Below are 14,952 nucleotides of genomic sequence, written 5' to 3'. Positions count from 1 at the left end.
AGTGATTGGTCTATAAAATGTTTTCGTGGAATTGAAAAATTCACGCATCTTGTGTTGATCTAAAAGTTTTTGCATTTCACATGTTTTATTTTTAAACCAGTCTTTCTTTAGATTGCGAAATTCGCGCTGGGCCGTCGCTTTCTTCTTGCGGATGGTATCAGGTTTGATCCGAGACTAAGGGTTGTTTTGCCAGTCAGTTAAAGCAGCACGTTTACCATCGACGAGTACATTGATTTCCGGGTCATTTTCATCAAACCAGACCTGGTGTATTCTTTCGATCTGGTTGAGGGTCTCTGCAGTTTTTTGTCATGACACTGTTGAGTATATCCCATTCGGCACTGGGATTTGGGTTTTGTTGTCGGATTGTTTATCAGCCCATGTTCGAGCTGCTCTCTGAAAGCATGGACTACTGCTGGCTCCTCCAGATGCTTAATGTTAAAACCTCTTCTGGAGGTTTGTTACTTTCGCCGTTTTCGGGCAACGCGAAGTGAGAGCTTGGCTCTGACTCGCTGATGATCAGTGTCGTAGTGGTCTGAGCGTGAGGATATCTCGGTGATCTCTTTCTCTGACAATGATGTAGTCAATGAGATACCAGTGTTTGCCACCGACCCTTGAACTTGTCGGCCTGCCTAAACAAGGTATTAATGACAGTGAGGTTGTGTGCAGCACACTTTCTGAGGAGGAGTAGGCTGTTGGGATTACACTTGCCTAGTCCATTTCTCTCTCTGATTCCCTGCCAATTGTCAGCATCTCTGCCAACTCTGGCACTGAAGTCACCAAGGAGCACAACCTTATCTTCTCTGCGGATAGAGGTTAGCACTCTGTCAAGGTCGGCATAAAAGGCCTCCTTGATGTCATACGCTGCATCCTGTGTTGGGGCGTATGCACTGATTAAGAAGGCATATCGTGAGTGATTCAGTGGGACTGTGAGCGTTATGAGGCGCTCGTTGATTCCAACAGGCATTTCAGTTATCCTGTGTAGGATGCATTGGCGGATGGTAAAGCCAACCCCTCTGTGAGTTGACCCTCGTCTGGGAGCCGGGACTCACTGATGGCTGCTATGTCAATGTTATATATAGCCAGCTCTTTTGCCACAAGGGCGGTTCTTCTTTCAGGACGTGCATTTGTGCCAATATCCAGAAGGGTCCTGACATTCCATGCAGTGACCATAAGAGGTTGTATAGTTTGTTTTGTTTTGATTTGTGATTATGATTGTGTTTTCGACTGCATAAGGATGACCTTACTGGCTGCAGTTGCCCAGTCAGGTTGGTTCTTTAGGCAGGATATATTCAAGGCACCTTTTCTAACCCCCCTCCCCATGTGGGGTGAGCAGAGTGGTTCCTCGAAAAGACTGCTCAGTCGTATAGACAGGACCAGACTGCACTGCTGCCTAAATCCCAGTACATAAACGACCATCTCATCCATATCGCCCATGTGCAGAGTTGTGACTAGAGACTCCCGGCGGTCACCTCTGCCTGTCCCCGTCGCCACTCGACCGTCACCATAGGACTTTTGGGGGTATAGGGATTTTGATGATGATGAGAAGTATGATGAGCTGGATGATGGCTGCACGTGAGTTGATTTATGTGGTGAGGCTGGAGCGCAGGCTGCAACCATACACCTTGGCTCTCCCTTTTCCTGATCCAGTGGGGCAAGTGTTGCAACAACTGGGGAGAGGGAGTTACAATGGACTGCCGATAGCCCAGTTTGTTGGGTTTCGCCTTAGTAGCCTTCATCCACCGGTGTAGTCGTTGGGTTCCCATGTTGGTCATCTCTTCTGCCTATACCGCCGTTGGGGTCTTGTTGGAGCTCTTTAAGTATGTCTGCCTGATGCAGGGCTCCACTGCAGATTTTTCGTTCTGGGTTTACTCCCGTAGCCTTATACCTCTCATGGTTAATCCACAAGGCAGCTGGGGAGTGGTTGGTAGGCACCAGGACGTGTCCACATGCCAGTGGGCTTATGTGCTGTCCCTTTGGGGCCCACTGCTGCTCCGAGATCCCCTGTTGGTGTAGCCTGGACCCACGAGGCACCCAGTTACCGTGTGTTACCACGAGGAGGCACAACAGGAGTCTTGATGGTGAAGAGGCTGTGTACTGGCTGTGTACACACACACACACACACACACAGACGGCTCTTACACTTAAACACTGGGGCCCACACACAAACAAGGGGCTCACACACAAACACAGGGGTTACACACAAACTCAGGGGTCACACACAGGGACTCTTACACACACACACACACACACACACACACACACACACACACACATTCAAATAATCACCAGAATTCAATTATCGGTTTCAGATCGGCAAGTTGTCGGTAGCAGAGCCTCTGTAAACCCCGGTGCCGGGCCCCTCTCTCCCTCAGTCCTACCACCCACCATTATCTATAGCCACCATTAGCCACTACCAACCATCCACCATTATCTATAGCCACCATTAGCCACCACCTACCACCCACCATTATCTATAGCCACTACCAACCACCCACCATTATCTATAGCCACTACCAACTACCCACCATTATCTATAGCCACTACCAACCAATGGTGGTAGTGGGATTGTACGGTAGCAGTGTTGTGGTAGTGGGATAGTATGGTGGTAGTGTGACAGTGGGGTAGTGTGGTGGTAGTGGGATAGTGTGGTGGTAGTTGGATAGTGTGGTGGTAGTGAGATAGAATGGTGGTAGTGTGGTAGTGGGATACTAGGGTGCTAGTGAGATAGAATGGTGGTAGTGGGGTAGGGGATAGTGTGGTGGTAGTGGGATAGTGTGGTGGTAGTGGGATAGTGTGCCATCATACAGTCAACTGAGGGAACAACGCAGGGGACCCTGTTGCAATGGCAATGTACGCAATAGGCCTATCAGTGCTCCACCACACAATAAAATTTGAAACAACCGAGGTCAAGCAAGTGGCGTATGCTGGCGACCTTACAGGAGCAGGAGAAGTGGAGGATACCAAAAAGTGGTGGGACTTGGTAACATCACGAGGCCCACAAATAGGGTACCACCCAAACGCCAGCAAGTCCTTCCTCATTGTGAAGCCAGAACATTAAGAACGGGCAATGGAGGTGTTTGGCAGAAGTGAGGTCAAAATAACAAAGGATGGCCAAAGACACCTAGGCTCAGTAATCAGTACGACGGACTTCAAGACCGAGTACGTAACGGGTAAGGTGAATGAGTGGGTTAGGGAAATCCAAGCTCTGTCTGAGATTGCTAACACAGAGCCACATGCAGCTTTTGCGGCATTCACCCATGGAGTCAAGCATCGCTGGAACTACCTGATGCTCACTATCCCTGATATCGGACCCCTCCTTCACCCTCTCGAAGAAGCTATCAACATCAATTTCATTCCCAAATTAGTGAAACACCCTCACTTACCCCCAGCAGAAAGATCACTCCTTGCACTACCACTGACACTTGGGGGGAATGGGATTGATCAATCCAGAAGAGATTGCTGCCACCGAACATCAAAGCTCAGTTAAACTCATGGCAGCCCTCACGGACCACATAATAGCTCAGAACGCAACAGGGGAGGTGGATACCAGTGAAGTAAGCAAGATTCGAAGGTCCATTACGACAGAATGACAGCACCGTCAAAGTGATAAGGTGCAGCAACTGTTGCTGCAAGTATCAGAGAATTTGAAAAAAAAAGTAGCTATAGCGCAGGAGGTGGGCGCCTCGAACTGGTTAACTACGTTACCGATAAGGACAAATGGTTTGTTTCAAGAAAACAAGAATTTACAGATGCCAATGCTCTAAGGTACGGTAGGCCAGTAGAAGGTTTGCCCTCCCAAGGCGTGTGTGGCTCTTCCTATGACGTCGATCACGCCATGGTGTGCAAGAAAGGGGGCTTTATATGCATGAGGCATGACGAAGTAAGGGATCACACAGCAAATATGTTGAAGGAAATCTGGCTTGATGTCAGGGTAGAACCGACCCTCCTTCCATTGGATGGTGAGAATTTCCAACATAGGACTTCAAACACATCCAACGAAGCCCGTGTTGACGTCAGTGCTCTAGGATTCTGGACGCCGGGACAGCGAGCCTTCTTTGACATCAGGATTTTTGATCCCGTGACCGCATTTCACCGTAACTTAGCTCTCGATGCTGCACACAGGAGGAACGAGAACGACACGATAAGGGCATACGGGGAGAGATTTCAAAACGTTGATCAAGGCAGCTTCACTCCTCTAGTGTTCACAACCTCTGGTTGGATGGGACCAAGTACAAGATGCTTCTACGCCAGACTCGCGGAGGTGATCTCCGAACAGAAGCAGCAGCCCAGAAGTTATGTTACAGCCTGATGAGATGTCGACTGTCCTTCTCTCTCCTTTGGTCGGATTTGCTCTGCCTCAGGGGAACGAGAGCATCTGCTCCAAAGCCGACAACTGCTGCAGATATTGACTATGAGGCTACAGTTACTGAATGCCGCATAGATCTGCGGCTCAACTAACTCAACACAGCCAGGATAGCTACTCATGTATTAAGATATTTAATATTAAGGTAATAAAATAGCAGCGAAGGTATGGCTATTGGGGGAGGCTGGAGGCCACGTTATATATGAGATAGTATGATGGTAGTGGGATAGTGTGGTGGTACTGGGATAGTGTGGTGGTAGTGGGATAGTGTGGTGGTAGTGGGATAGTGTGGTGGTACTGGGATAGTGTGGTGGTAGTGGAATAGTGTGGTGGTAGTGGGATAGTGTGGTAGTGGGAAAGTGTGGTAGTGGGATAGTGTGGTGGTAGTGGGATAGTGTGGTGGTAGTGGGATAGTGTGGTGGTAGTGGGATAGTGTGGCGGTACAAGTTAAGGATGCTGGTACTTAACCCTTAAGACTTGACCACTCTGCGTCACACAACACAGTCACCGTCACATTACGTCACATACAACGATGCATAACGTCAGTACAGGTCACACGTCAGAGGCTAAAAGACTAAGGTATTTGTTATGTAATTCCTTTTTATTATTTGACCGGAGGGATTCCTAGTCCCCTCCCACGAACACAGCAGCCAATGATATAGCTTAAAATCCTCACATCATCTGGCTCCACCCACTCAGCCTCATCCTGGCTGTAACACTCCCGCTGAAATATTAATGAAGCTTAGGTGCCTCCCACTGAACACCTCACAACATGTTGCCCATAATTCTGTTTTGTGAATGTGGTGGGACTTTTGGTCGTTGTTTGTGTTGGTGTAAACTGTACCAACTATTCCGGCTGGACGCGATATTTTTATTTACATAGTTTTCGAGGAGGGAGAGTTGGGAGGGGTGCGGTGTGTGGCGGCTGCTGCTGAACGTGGGACGTGCAGCCTTTTCACATCTCCATCTGTAAAATTACGTAACCATTTCATGTTGGGTCGTCTAGGTGAGCCCTACTTTGTGACTGACAGCTATACTCTACATGACGACCCTTGGATCTGAAATCGAGTTGTGTAACCACTTGGCCACCGCACCCTGGTCTATTACGGTGGGTGTTAAGTGATGGTACCGTCACATTACCATCACCACTTGGGTGGAAACATCAAGAAATCTTCCCCCGGGTTCACAGTTAAAAACCTCTGGTGACGTCATTGCGGTTGAAGTAGTCTGCAAACATGTCGCCTTTTTTTAACCAGTCACGGGTAGGAGCCGTCATTACTGCCAGGTCGTGTAGGATTTATAATAATGGAAAATCTTCGAATTTTTTTTTTTTAATGATGGAAGAACTTCTTTTTAGAGAGACAACTGATGGGGAAGACGTGAGACGGTAGTTGGTATGAGAGGCCCTGACTGTGCTGCTACAGGGTGTGGTAGAGTTACGTTATACTGATAGGAAACACAAATTAAAATGCACTAAGATAGGTTAGAGTAATGGGTATTGGAATGATATAGAATAAGAACAATTATTTAATGTGAATATATTAATAGTTAGTGAGAGGAAAGGATGAAAGTAGAGATAATACTATGTAAAGTTGAGGGTAGGAGTGGGGGTGGAGGGGTGGGCAGAGACTGGGAGGGTTGAGTGAAATTAAAAAGCTGTGGTCCCCGGAGATGCAAAATCTGGCAGACTTCATTAAGACCTCGCCCGAACACATCTCAAGTGGTGGGCTGTGGTCGCCAACCCCCAGACATCATGAGAATGGCTCCGTGATTAACTGATTCGAGGTTTTGTAATTTTTAAAAAAATATTTATAACTCATAGCCCACCAGTCCACTCAGCTGTAAATGAGAACTTAACTTTACAGATGAGGAAGTGAAGGCTCTCGAGTACGGTGTCTGCCAGGTTCTTTGTGTACTGAAGGGCTTAGGTATAGGACCCATTTAGGGGTATGGCTTCACCTTTACGTGTATAAATAAGTAAGACGCACTCAGCCACATCCCAGGCTATGGCGCCGTGTTATAGTAAAGCTGCCTGATGGAACCTCTCTGTTTTTGTTTTGTTGTTGTGGTGTGGTGGTAGCGGTGTGGTGGTGATAGTGTGGTGTGGTGGTGGTAGTGTGGTGTGGTGGTAGATGATGGTGGTAGATGATGGTGGCAGTGATGTGGTGCAGGTTACAAAGGCAGGGGTCGTCATACACACACCTGGACACCCTCAAGGCTTTAAAAGTTTTGTGTGGTGGCAGACCGAGACCTGAGTGAGAGTGTGATATTGGTCCGGGCAGAGCTTGAGAGAGGGAGGGAGGCTGGGGAAGAGAGGGAGGCTGGGGGAGAGAGGAAGGCTGGGGGAGAGAGGAAGGCTGGCTGGGGAAGAGAGGAAGCTTGAGAGAAGGAGGGAGACTGGGGAAGAGAGGGAGGCTGGGGGAGAGAGGAAGGCTGGGGAGAGGAGGGAGACTGGGGAAGAGAGGAAGGCTGGGGAGAGAGGAAGGCTTGAGAGAGGGAGGGATGCTGGGGGAAGAGAGGGGAGGGGCTGGGGGAGAGAGAAAGGCTTGAGAGAGGGAGGGAGAGAAGAGAGGAGGCTGGGGAGAGAGGAAGGGAGAGGGAGGAGACTGGGGAAGAGAGGGAGGCTGGGGGAGAGAGAGAAGGCTGGGGAGAGGGAGGGAGGCTGGGGAAGAGAGGGAGGCTGGGGAGAGAGGAAGGCTGGGGAGAGGAGAGGAGACTGGGAAGAGAGGGAGGCTGGGGAGAGAGGAAGGCTGGGGAGAGGGAGGGAGACTGGGGAAGAGAAAGAGAAGGAAGGAAGGGAGGGAAGGAGAAAAGGAAGAGAAGGTAGGGAGGACATGAGACAGGGTACAGGAGAAGTTGCATCATATGTAAGTGTGAAGAATGTGACAAGGGAAAGCAATAAGTATATAAATGCTGAATAGGTGACAGACGGACGGACGGACGGACGGACGGACGGACGGACAGACGGACAGACAGACAGACAGACAGACAGACCTTTAATCGAGTAATGAATTTCAGGAGGATATCAAAAGTAACCTCAGACAGCAAATTATATACAGCAAATTAAAATAAGAGTTATGAAATGTCAAGTCTTACTAGAACGAGAGAGAGTCTGTAGGAGGCAATGGTACGAGTTTTAAGATTGCAAGATGATGCGGTGTGGAGGGTGTGGTGTGGGGGGTGTGGAGGGGGTGTGGAGGGTGAGTGAGGGTGTGGCGGGTGGGGGTGTGTGGAGGGTGGAGGGTGTGGTGTGTGGGGGGTGTGGTGTGGGGGGTGTGGAGGGTGTGTGGGGTGTGGGGAGGGTGTGGAGGGTGAGGTGTGGGGGGTGGGAGGGTGGTGGGTGTGGGTGTGTGTGGGGTGTGTGGAGGGTGTGGAGGGTGTGGGTGTGGAGGGTGGAGTGTGTGGAGGGGGGTGTGGAGGGTGGGGGTGGGTGTGTGGGGTGGAGGGTGGGTGGGGGGGTGAGGGTGTGGAGGGTGGGGTGGAGGGTGAGGTGTGGGGGTGGTGGGGTGTGAGTGGGGTGTGGGGGAGGGTGTGGATGAGGGGTGTGGAGGGTGAGGGTGTGGAGGGGTGAGGGGGGTGGAGGGTGAGGTGTGGTGTGGAGGTGTGGGGTGTGGAGGGTGATGGTGTGGAGGTGGGGGTGGAGGGTGATGGTGTTGAGGGTGGGGGTGAGGGGTGTGGAGGGGGGGTGTGGTGGGATGTGGGGTGGGGTGGGATGTGGAGGTGAGGTTGGGGAGGTGAGGGTGTGGATGGTGTGTGGAGGTGAGGTGGAGGGTGGATGGTTGGTGTGTGGAGGTGGGGATGTGGAGGGTGAGAGTGTGGATGGTTGGTGATTGGAGGTGAGGGGTGTGGAGGGTGAGGTGGGGATGTGGGAGGGGTGTGGATGGTGGAGGTGTGGATGGGTGTGGATGTGTTGGTGTGTGGGGTGAGGATGTGGGGGTGAGGGTGTGGATGGTTGGTGTGTGGAGGTGAGGTGTGGATGGTTGGTGTGTGGAGGCTGGGGATGTGGAGGTGGGGATGGATGAGGGTGTGGATGGTTGGTGGTGTGGAGGTGAGGGGTGTGGATGGTTGGTGTGTGGAGGTGGGATGTGGAGGTGAGGGGGTGTGGATGGTGGTGTGTGGTGGATGGTGGTGTGGATGGTTGGGTGAGGTGGGTGTGGATGGTGGTGTGTGGAGGTGGGATGTGGGGTGGGGATGTGGAGGGGGGTGTGGATGGTTGGTGTTGGAGGGAGGGTGTGGAGGTGAGGATGTGGGGTGAGGGGTGTGGAGGAGGGTGTGGAGTGGGGTGTGGATGGTTGGTGTGTGGAGGTGAGGGTGTGGATGGTTGGTGTGTGGAGGTGAGGATGTGGAGGGTGAGGGGTGTGGATGGTTGGTGTGTGGAGGTGAGAGTGTGGATGGTTGGTGTGTGGAGGCTGGGATGTGGAGGTGGGGTGTGAGGAGGGTGGTGTGTGTGGAGGGGGTGTGGATGGTTGGTGTGTGGAGGTGGGGAGGGAGGTGGAGGTGAGGTTGTGGAGGTGAGGGTGTGGAGGTGAGGGTGTGGATGGTTGGTGTGTGGAGGTGAGGGTGTGGAGGTGAGGATGTGGAGGGTACAACATTGCCGGCGCCTGACGCTCTAGTGGTGGGAGAGCGACAGTGAATACGGGTCTCGTGTATAGTGTGCTAAAAATTGCAAGACTACAGATGTTGCAAGGGTGAGAATGTAGGTTGCAGGGATTGGTGGAGTGAGGTGGAATGTGCGGTCATGTAGACTTAAGTTAAAATTGCAGGACTACACGTGTTGGAGGGGGTTAGGAATGTAAGGTTGCAGGTGTGGGCAGAGCCAGAGAGAGTAGGTGTTGTAGAGGAAGGTATGGTAACAGGTGTAACAGGGTGTTGGGTGATGTAAGGCAAATTAAGATGGAAAGGTTGTGCTTATTTTAAGAGTAAAGGCTGGAAGGATGTGTAAGATGGGGTGTCGGGGGCGGGTGTGGGGGGCGGGAGGGGCCACGATGGAGGGTCCTCACACAGGCACACCTCAAGTCTTATTACCCGCATCCTTCTTCCTGCCTCCTAGAAGGTGTAGTAGTTTATTTTAAAGTGTATGAGGGTGGGGGTGTGTGAGGGCAGGGGGGTGTGTGTGTGGGGTGGGGGAGTGTGTGTGTGTGGGGGCAGGTGTGTGTGTGTGAGGGTGGGAGAGTGTGTGTGGGGTGGGGGTGTGCGTGAGGGCCAGGGGGTGTGTGTGTGAGAGTTGGGGGTGTGTGTGTGAGGGCGGGGGTGTGTGTGGGGGCGGCGGGGAGTGTGTGTGTGTGTGAGGGCGGCGGGGAGGTGTGTGTGTGTGTGTGAGGGCGGCGGGGAGAGTGTGTGTGTGTGAGGGCGGCGGGGAGAGTGTGTCTTGGATTTGAGAGAAGAAATTCGTGTATGTTGACTGACCATAAGATTTGTATTAATGTGATGATGACGATGATGATGACGATTGTGATGATGATGACGAAGATTAATGATGATGATGATTTTTTTATAATTACGATGGTTAATTTTTACTGATGGTGATAATAATGAGCCAAGTTAATAGTGATCGTGGTTGTATTTTAATAATTGCTTTGCTTCTTTTTATTACAGGTAAGACTTGGTCACCTCACTACTAGGAGATGACGATACAAGGTTGGTTGATGAGGTTAATAGCAATAATGTGATGATAATAGTAACAATAATAATCATATACGAATGATTATACTCTCTCTCTCTCTCTCTCTCTCTCTCTCTCTCTCTCTCTCTCTCTCTCTCTCTCTCCTTTCCACCTTTTATCATCATCTCTTCTTCCTTACCCTCCCCCCCCCCACCCCTAATTGACCCCCCTCTCCCCTTTGTGATAGGCCATGGCAGCGGCGTGGAGGCGTCACAGGTAATGTTGATTAGCGTCGACCAGGTGAGGCGTTGTGTTAGATGTGAAGGGACTGCGGCGTCACCCACTACACACCTCTCTCTCTCTCTCTCTCTCTCTCTCTCTCACACTGAATTATTTACGGGTTGTTTTTCACTTGTTTAATGTCTATTTAATATAATGAAATATATAAATATGCTTCACCTGCCAATTGTAAACTGGATAATGCATTGAATATTTGTGTACCTGTATACATTTGTGTATTTTTTGTAGATGTTTAGGGATTTATACATTTTATTTACCTATGTATATTATTTATCTTCTATGTATATTTTTATCGTTGTTATTATTTGCCTTTATACGTTATTTATCTACTGTTTATACGTTATATCTATATACATTATTTGTAAGGTGGCATTGTTATAAGGGGTGTCTTGTTAGGTGTGACTTACTGCCGGGTGGGTCACGACAGGCGGCGGTGGGAGAAACAGAGAGAGAGAGAGAGAGAGGATGGATGCCAGGAGATGGAAATTAATATAGAAAGGGGAGAGGAGAGGAAAGTGAGACGGGATGAGGGATAGAGGGAACAGGAAAAGATAAGGTAGAGATACAGGAAGGTAAAGAGTTGAAGACAATATATCTGAATGTCGTGGAGGCTTCAGCTAGTCTTATACCGGAACTGTATGGCTGTGTTGCCCCGGGCTCCCTGTCTCCCTCACACAAAACACTGTTCACTGGTTGGGTCCTGTACATGACATTCTTCTGGGTTTCCCTTAATTGAGCTTGTTGTCCTCCCAGCACCGGCTACACTGTGGGGAACTTGACTAAACACCATGGTAGAAGCACAGGGTTAGTCTCTCATCAACTAGTATCCCGTGTGCTGGGCAGTGAGTCAGTGGTCTGGCTTGTCTTGATGTCGTTATCTTCATTATGACTCAAATGCCATCCACCGGAGACCCTACAGCATAGACGCCGTGTCGGTCTGCCCGCCCGCTTGCTGCTTCAGAAGAGACTTGTGAACACTGTGGAGGAGCTGCCCCAACGTGAGGGTTAAGAGGTGTTTGGGATGACCGGGTATAACTTTCCCCTGGCGGCGCTCTGGGCAAGTTGTTACCCTCCTCAACTTGTCTGAGGTAATCACCGCCATGATGTTGTGCTCCAGTTCGGTTGTTTGCAGTGCCACGAGGGTGTTGGTCTGGTTGTTTAGGAGTGACGTTCTCCCACTGAGTGGCTACCATTAAATGCCAGGCCCTTAACCTTACCTAACCGTAGCTTGGTATTTAATGCCATTATGCAAAAATACTTGCATGTATATTAAAATTTATGATACATAAATACATACTGTACATGTGTTACTGTGTATAAATATGTAAGTCCAGTGTGTGTGTGTGTGTGTGTGTGTGTGTGTGTGTGTGTTTATACAGACTTGTTGAATATCTATTACAGCTTCATGTTACCAGTTTGTTTATACTATTCCCTCTCCCTCCCCTACCCCCTTCTTCCCTCTCCCTCCCCTACCCCCTCCTTCCCTCTCCCTCCCCTACCCTTCCTTCCTCCCTCCCCTACCCCCCTCTTTCCCTCCCTCCTTCCCCTCCCACCGTGCCTCCCTCCTCCCACCCTCCCTCTCCCCTCCTGACAACAATATCATATACCGTTTCAACAAGTAATTCCCTTTTAATTGCTTTGATTCCTGTCCCACGCGTTGAAAAGGTTCCGATAATGACACAACCACGAGTGTAAATCTGTTGGGGTGAAAAAAATAATATAAGAAAATTAATAAAGGAAGGAATAAATCCCTCTAGTATGATAATTTTATAACAAGTTTATAGTGAGGAGAAAAGTTTATAGTGAGGAGAAAAGTTTATAGTGAGGAGAAAAGTTTATAGTGAGGAGAAAAAGTTTATAGTGAGGAGAAAAAGTTTATAATTGAGGAGAAAAGAAGTTTATATAGTGAGGGAGAAAAGTTTATAGAGAGGAGAAAGTTTATAGTGAGGAGAAAAGTTTATAGTGAGGAGAAAAGTTTATAGTGAGGAGAAAGAAGTTTATAGTGAGGAGAAAAGTTTATAGTGAGGAGAAAAGTTTATAGTGAGGAGAAAAGTTTATAGTGAGGAGAAAAGTTTATATAGAGGAGGAAAGTTTATATAGAGGAGGAAAGTTTATATAGAGGAGGAAAGTTTATATAGTGGAGAAAAAGTTTATTGAGAGGAGAAAAGTTTATAGAGGAGGAAAAGTTTATATAGAGGAGGAAAGTTTATATAGAGGAGGAAAGTTTATATAGAGGAGGAAAGTTTATATAGAGGAGGAAAAGTTTATATAGAGGAGGAAAGTTTATATAGAGGAGGAAAGCTTATAGAGAGGAGGAAAAGTTTATATAGAGGAGGAAAGTTTATAGAGAGGAGGAAAAGTTTATAGTGAGGAGAAAAGTTTATAGTGAGGAGAAAAGTTTATAGTGAGGAGAAAAGTTTATAGTGAGGAGAAAAGTTTATATAGAGGAGGAAAGTTTATATAGAGGAGGAAAGTTTATATAGAGGAGGAAAGTTTATATAGTGGAGAAAAAGTTTATTGAGAGGAGAAAAGTTTATAGAGGAGGAAAAGTTTATATAGAGGAGGAAAGTTTATATAGAGGAGGAAAGTTTATATAGAGGAGGAAAGTTTATATAGAGGAGGAAAAGTTTATATAGAGGAGGAAAGTTTATATAGAGGAGGAAAGCTTATAGAGAGGAGGAAAAGTTTATATAGAGGAGGAAAGTTTATAGAGAGGAGGAAAAGTTTATATAAAGAAAAAGTTTATATAGAGAAGAAAGAGTTTATATAGTTTATATAGAAGAGACACATGATCGTCAAAGTATAGGTAAAATTAACGTAGTAAATACAGGTATAAAAAAATACTAATTATATTAAGTTTGTGTTAAATATCATATATGACGCTCACACAAGACGCTATTATTTACTACAACAACAAAGTGAAGCAGTCGGATTTATTTTCCCTTATTATCAGTTTTAATCTTGGCATCATAGAGTTTTATCAGGGCAACAGTTGTGAACCTGGGGTCAGTTATTAATTCACAACACAAACATTCGAGCTTTATATCCCGGTTGGCTCTCATAACTCTGTTTATACAAGACAAACAAAAGAAAAACAAAAGCAAATACAAAACACGCATACTGTTTCTTCTCTTGTTAATTTTGAATAATAGACACTGTTACTGCTGCTTTTGTTACTGTTGCTGTTGCTTTTGTTCCTGCTGTTTCTGTTCCTGCTGCTTTTATTACTGTTCCTGCTGTTACTGTTCCTGCTGCTTTTGTTCCTGCTGTTACTGTTCCTGCTGTTCCTGTTCCTGCTGTTACTGTTCCTGCTGTTACTGTTCCTGCTTTTACTGTTCCTGCTTTTACTGTTCCTACTGCTTTTGTTCCTGCTGTTACTGTTCCTGCTGCTTTTATTCCTGCTGTTACTGTTCCTGCTGTTACTGTTCCTGCTGCTTTTATTACTGCTGTTACTGTTCCTGCTGCTTTTGTTACTGTTCCTACTGTTCCTGCTGCTTTTGTTCCTGCTGTTACTGTTCCTGCTGTTACTGTTCCTACTGCTTTTGTTACTGTTACTGCTGCTTGTGTTCCTGCTGCTTTTGTTCCTGCTGTTTCTGTTCCTGCTGCTTTTGTTACTGTTCCTGCTGTTACTGTTCCTGCTGCTTTTGTTCCTGCTGTTACTGTTCCTGATGTTGCTGTTCCTGATGTTGCTGTTCCTGCTGTTACTCTTCCTGCTGCTTTTGTTACTGTTCCTGCTGTTACTGTTCCTGCTGCTTTTGTTCCTGCTGTTACTGTTCCTGATGTTGCTGTTCCTGCTGTTACTCTTCCTGCTGCTTTTGTTTCTGTTCCTGCTGATGCTGCTTTTATTACTGCTGTTACTGTTACTGCTGTTACTGTTCCTGCTGATTTTGTTACTGTTGCTTCTGTTACTGCTGCTTTTGTTCCTGTTGTTACTGTTCCTGCTGCTAATTATTAAGATTATTATCACACGACTCTACTGTACAGTGAGAAGAGAAATGAAAGTGGACACAAAACGCTGCCCTGTGACACACCCGAGAACACCATGATGACGCCACTAAGGTCCTCCAAGACCATGATGACGCCACTAAGGTCCTCCAAGACCATGATGACGCCACTAAGGTCCTCCAAGACCATGATGACGCCACTAAGGTCCTCCCAAGACCCTTGTTAACCACTAAAGTTATCCTAAGACCATGATGACATACTGGGTCCTCCAAGACCATATTGACGCCACTAAGGTCCTCCAAGACCATGATGACGCCACTAAGGTCCTCCAAGACCCATGATGACGCCTGGGTCCTCTAAGACCATGGTAGCGCCACTACAGGTCCTCCAAGACCATGATGACGCCACTAAGGTCCTCCAAGACCATGATGACACCACCCCGTTCCTCCCAAGACCACGATGACGCCACTAGGTCCTCAGGGAACTGATGATAGCGCCACTAAGGTCCTCCAAGACGATGATGACGTCACTAAGGTCCTCAAGACGATGATGACGTCACTGGGTCCTCCAAGACCATGATGACGCCACTAGGTCCTCCAAAGACCATGATGACGCCACTAGGTCCTCCAAGACCATGATGACGCCACTAAGGTCCTCCAGACCATGATGACGCCACTAAGTCCTCCAGACCATGATGACGTCACTAAGGTCCTCAAGACGATGATGACGTCACTAAGGTCCT

General features: G+C 48.0%; 1 protein-coding gene across 1 annotated transcript; it reads left to right on the top strand.

Annotated features, from left to right (window-relative positions):
• Window positions 1-377: 377 nt before the first annotated feature.
• On the top strand, window positions 378-14,220 carry LOC121866003 (uncharacterized PPE family protein PPE24-like). Its single transcript, XM_042365574.1, has 2 exons — window positions 378-453; window positions 13,418-14,220. Exons 1-2 carry the CDS (start codon window positions 378-380, stop codon window positions 14,218-14,220), a joined length of 879 nt encoding a protein of 292 aa, XP_042221508.1.
• Window positions 14,221-14,952: the final 732 nt, after the last annotated feature.

Source organism: Homarus americanus, unplaced genomic scaffold, assembly GCF_018991925.1.
Source record: "Homarus americanus isolate GMGI-L3 unplaced genomic scaffold, GMGI_Hamer_2.0 scaffold25749, whole genome shotgun sequence".
Classification (NCBI taxonomy): domain Eukaryota; kingdom Metazoa; phylum Arthropoda; class Malacostraca; order Decapoda; family Nephropidae; genus Homarus; species Homarus americanus.
The sequence above is the reverse complement of the archived record's forward strand: the minus strand, read 5'-3'. Positions and strand labels throughout refer to the sequence as shown.

Bases quoted from the DNA above. Each gene is read 5' to 3' on its own strand.
- LOC121866003 (XM_042365574.1), top strand. From the start codon at position 378: ATGTTCGAGCTGCTCTCTGAAAGCATGGACTACTGCTGGCTCCTCCAG. The intron at 454-13,417 runs GTTTGTTACTTT...TTTGAATAATAG, and splicing joins TGTTAAAACCTCTTCTGGAG to ACACTGTTACTGCTGCTTTT.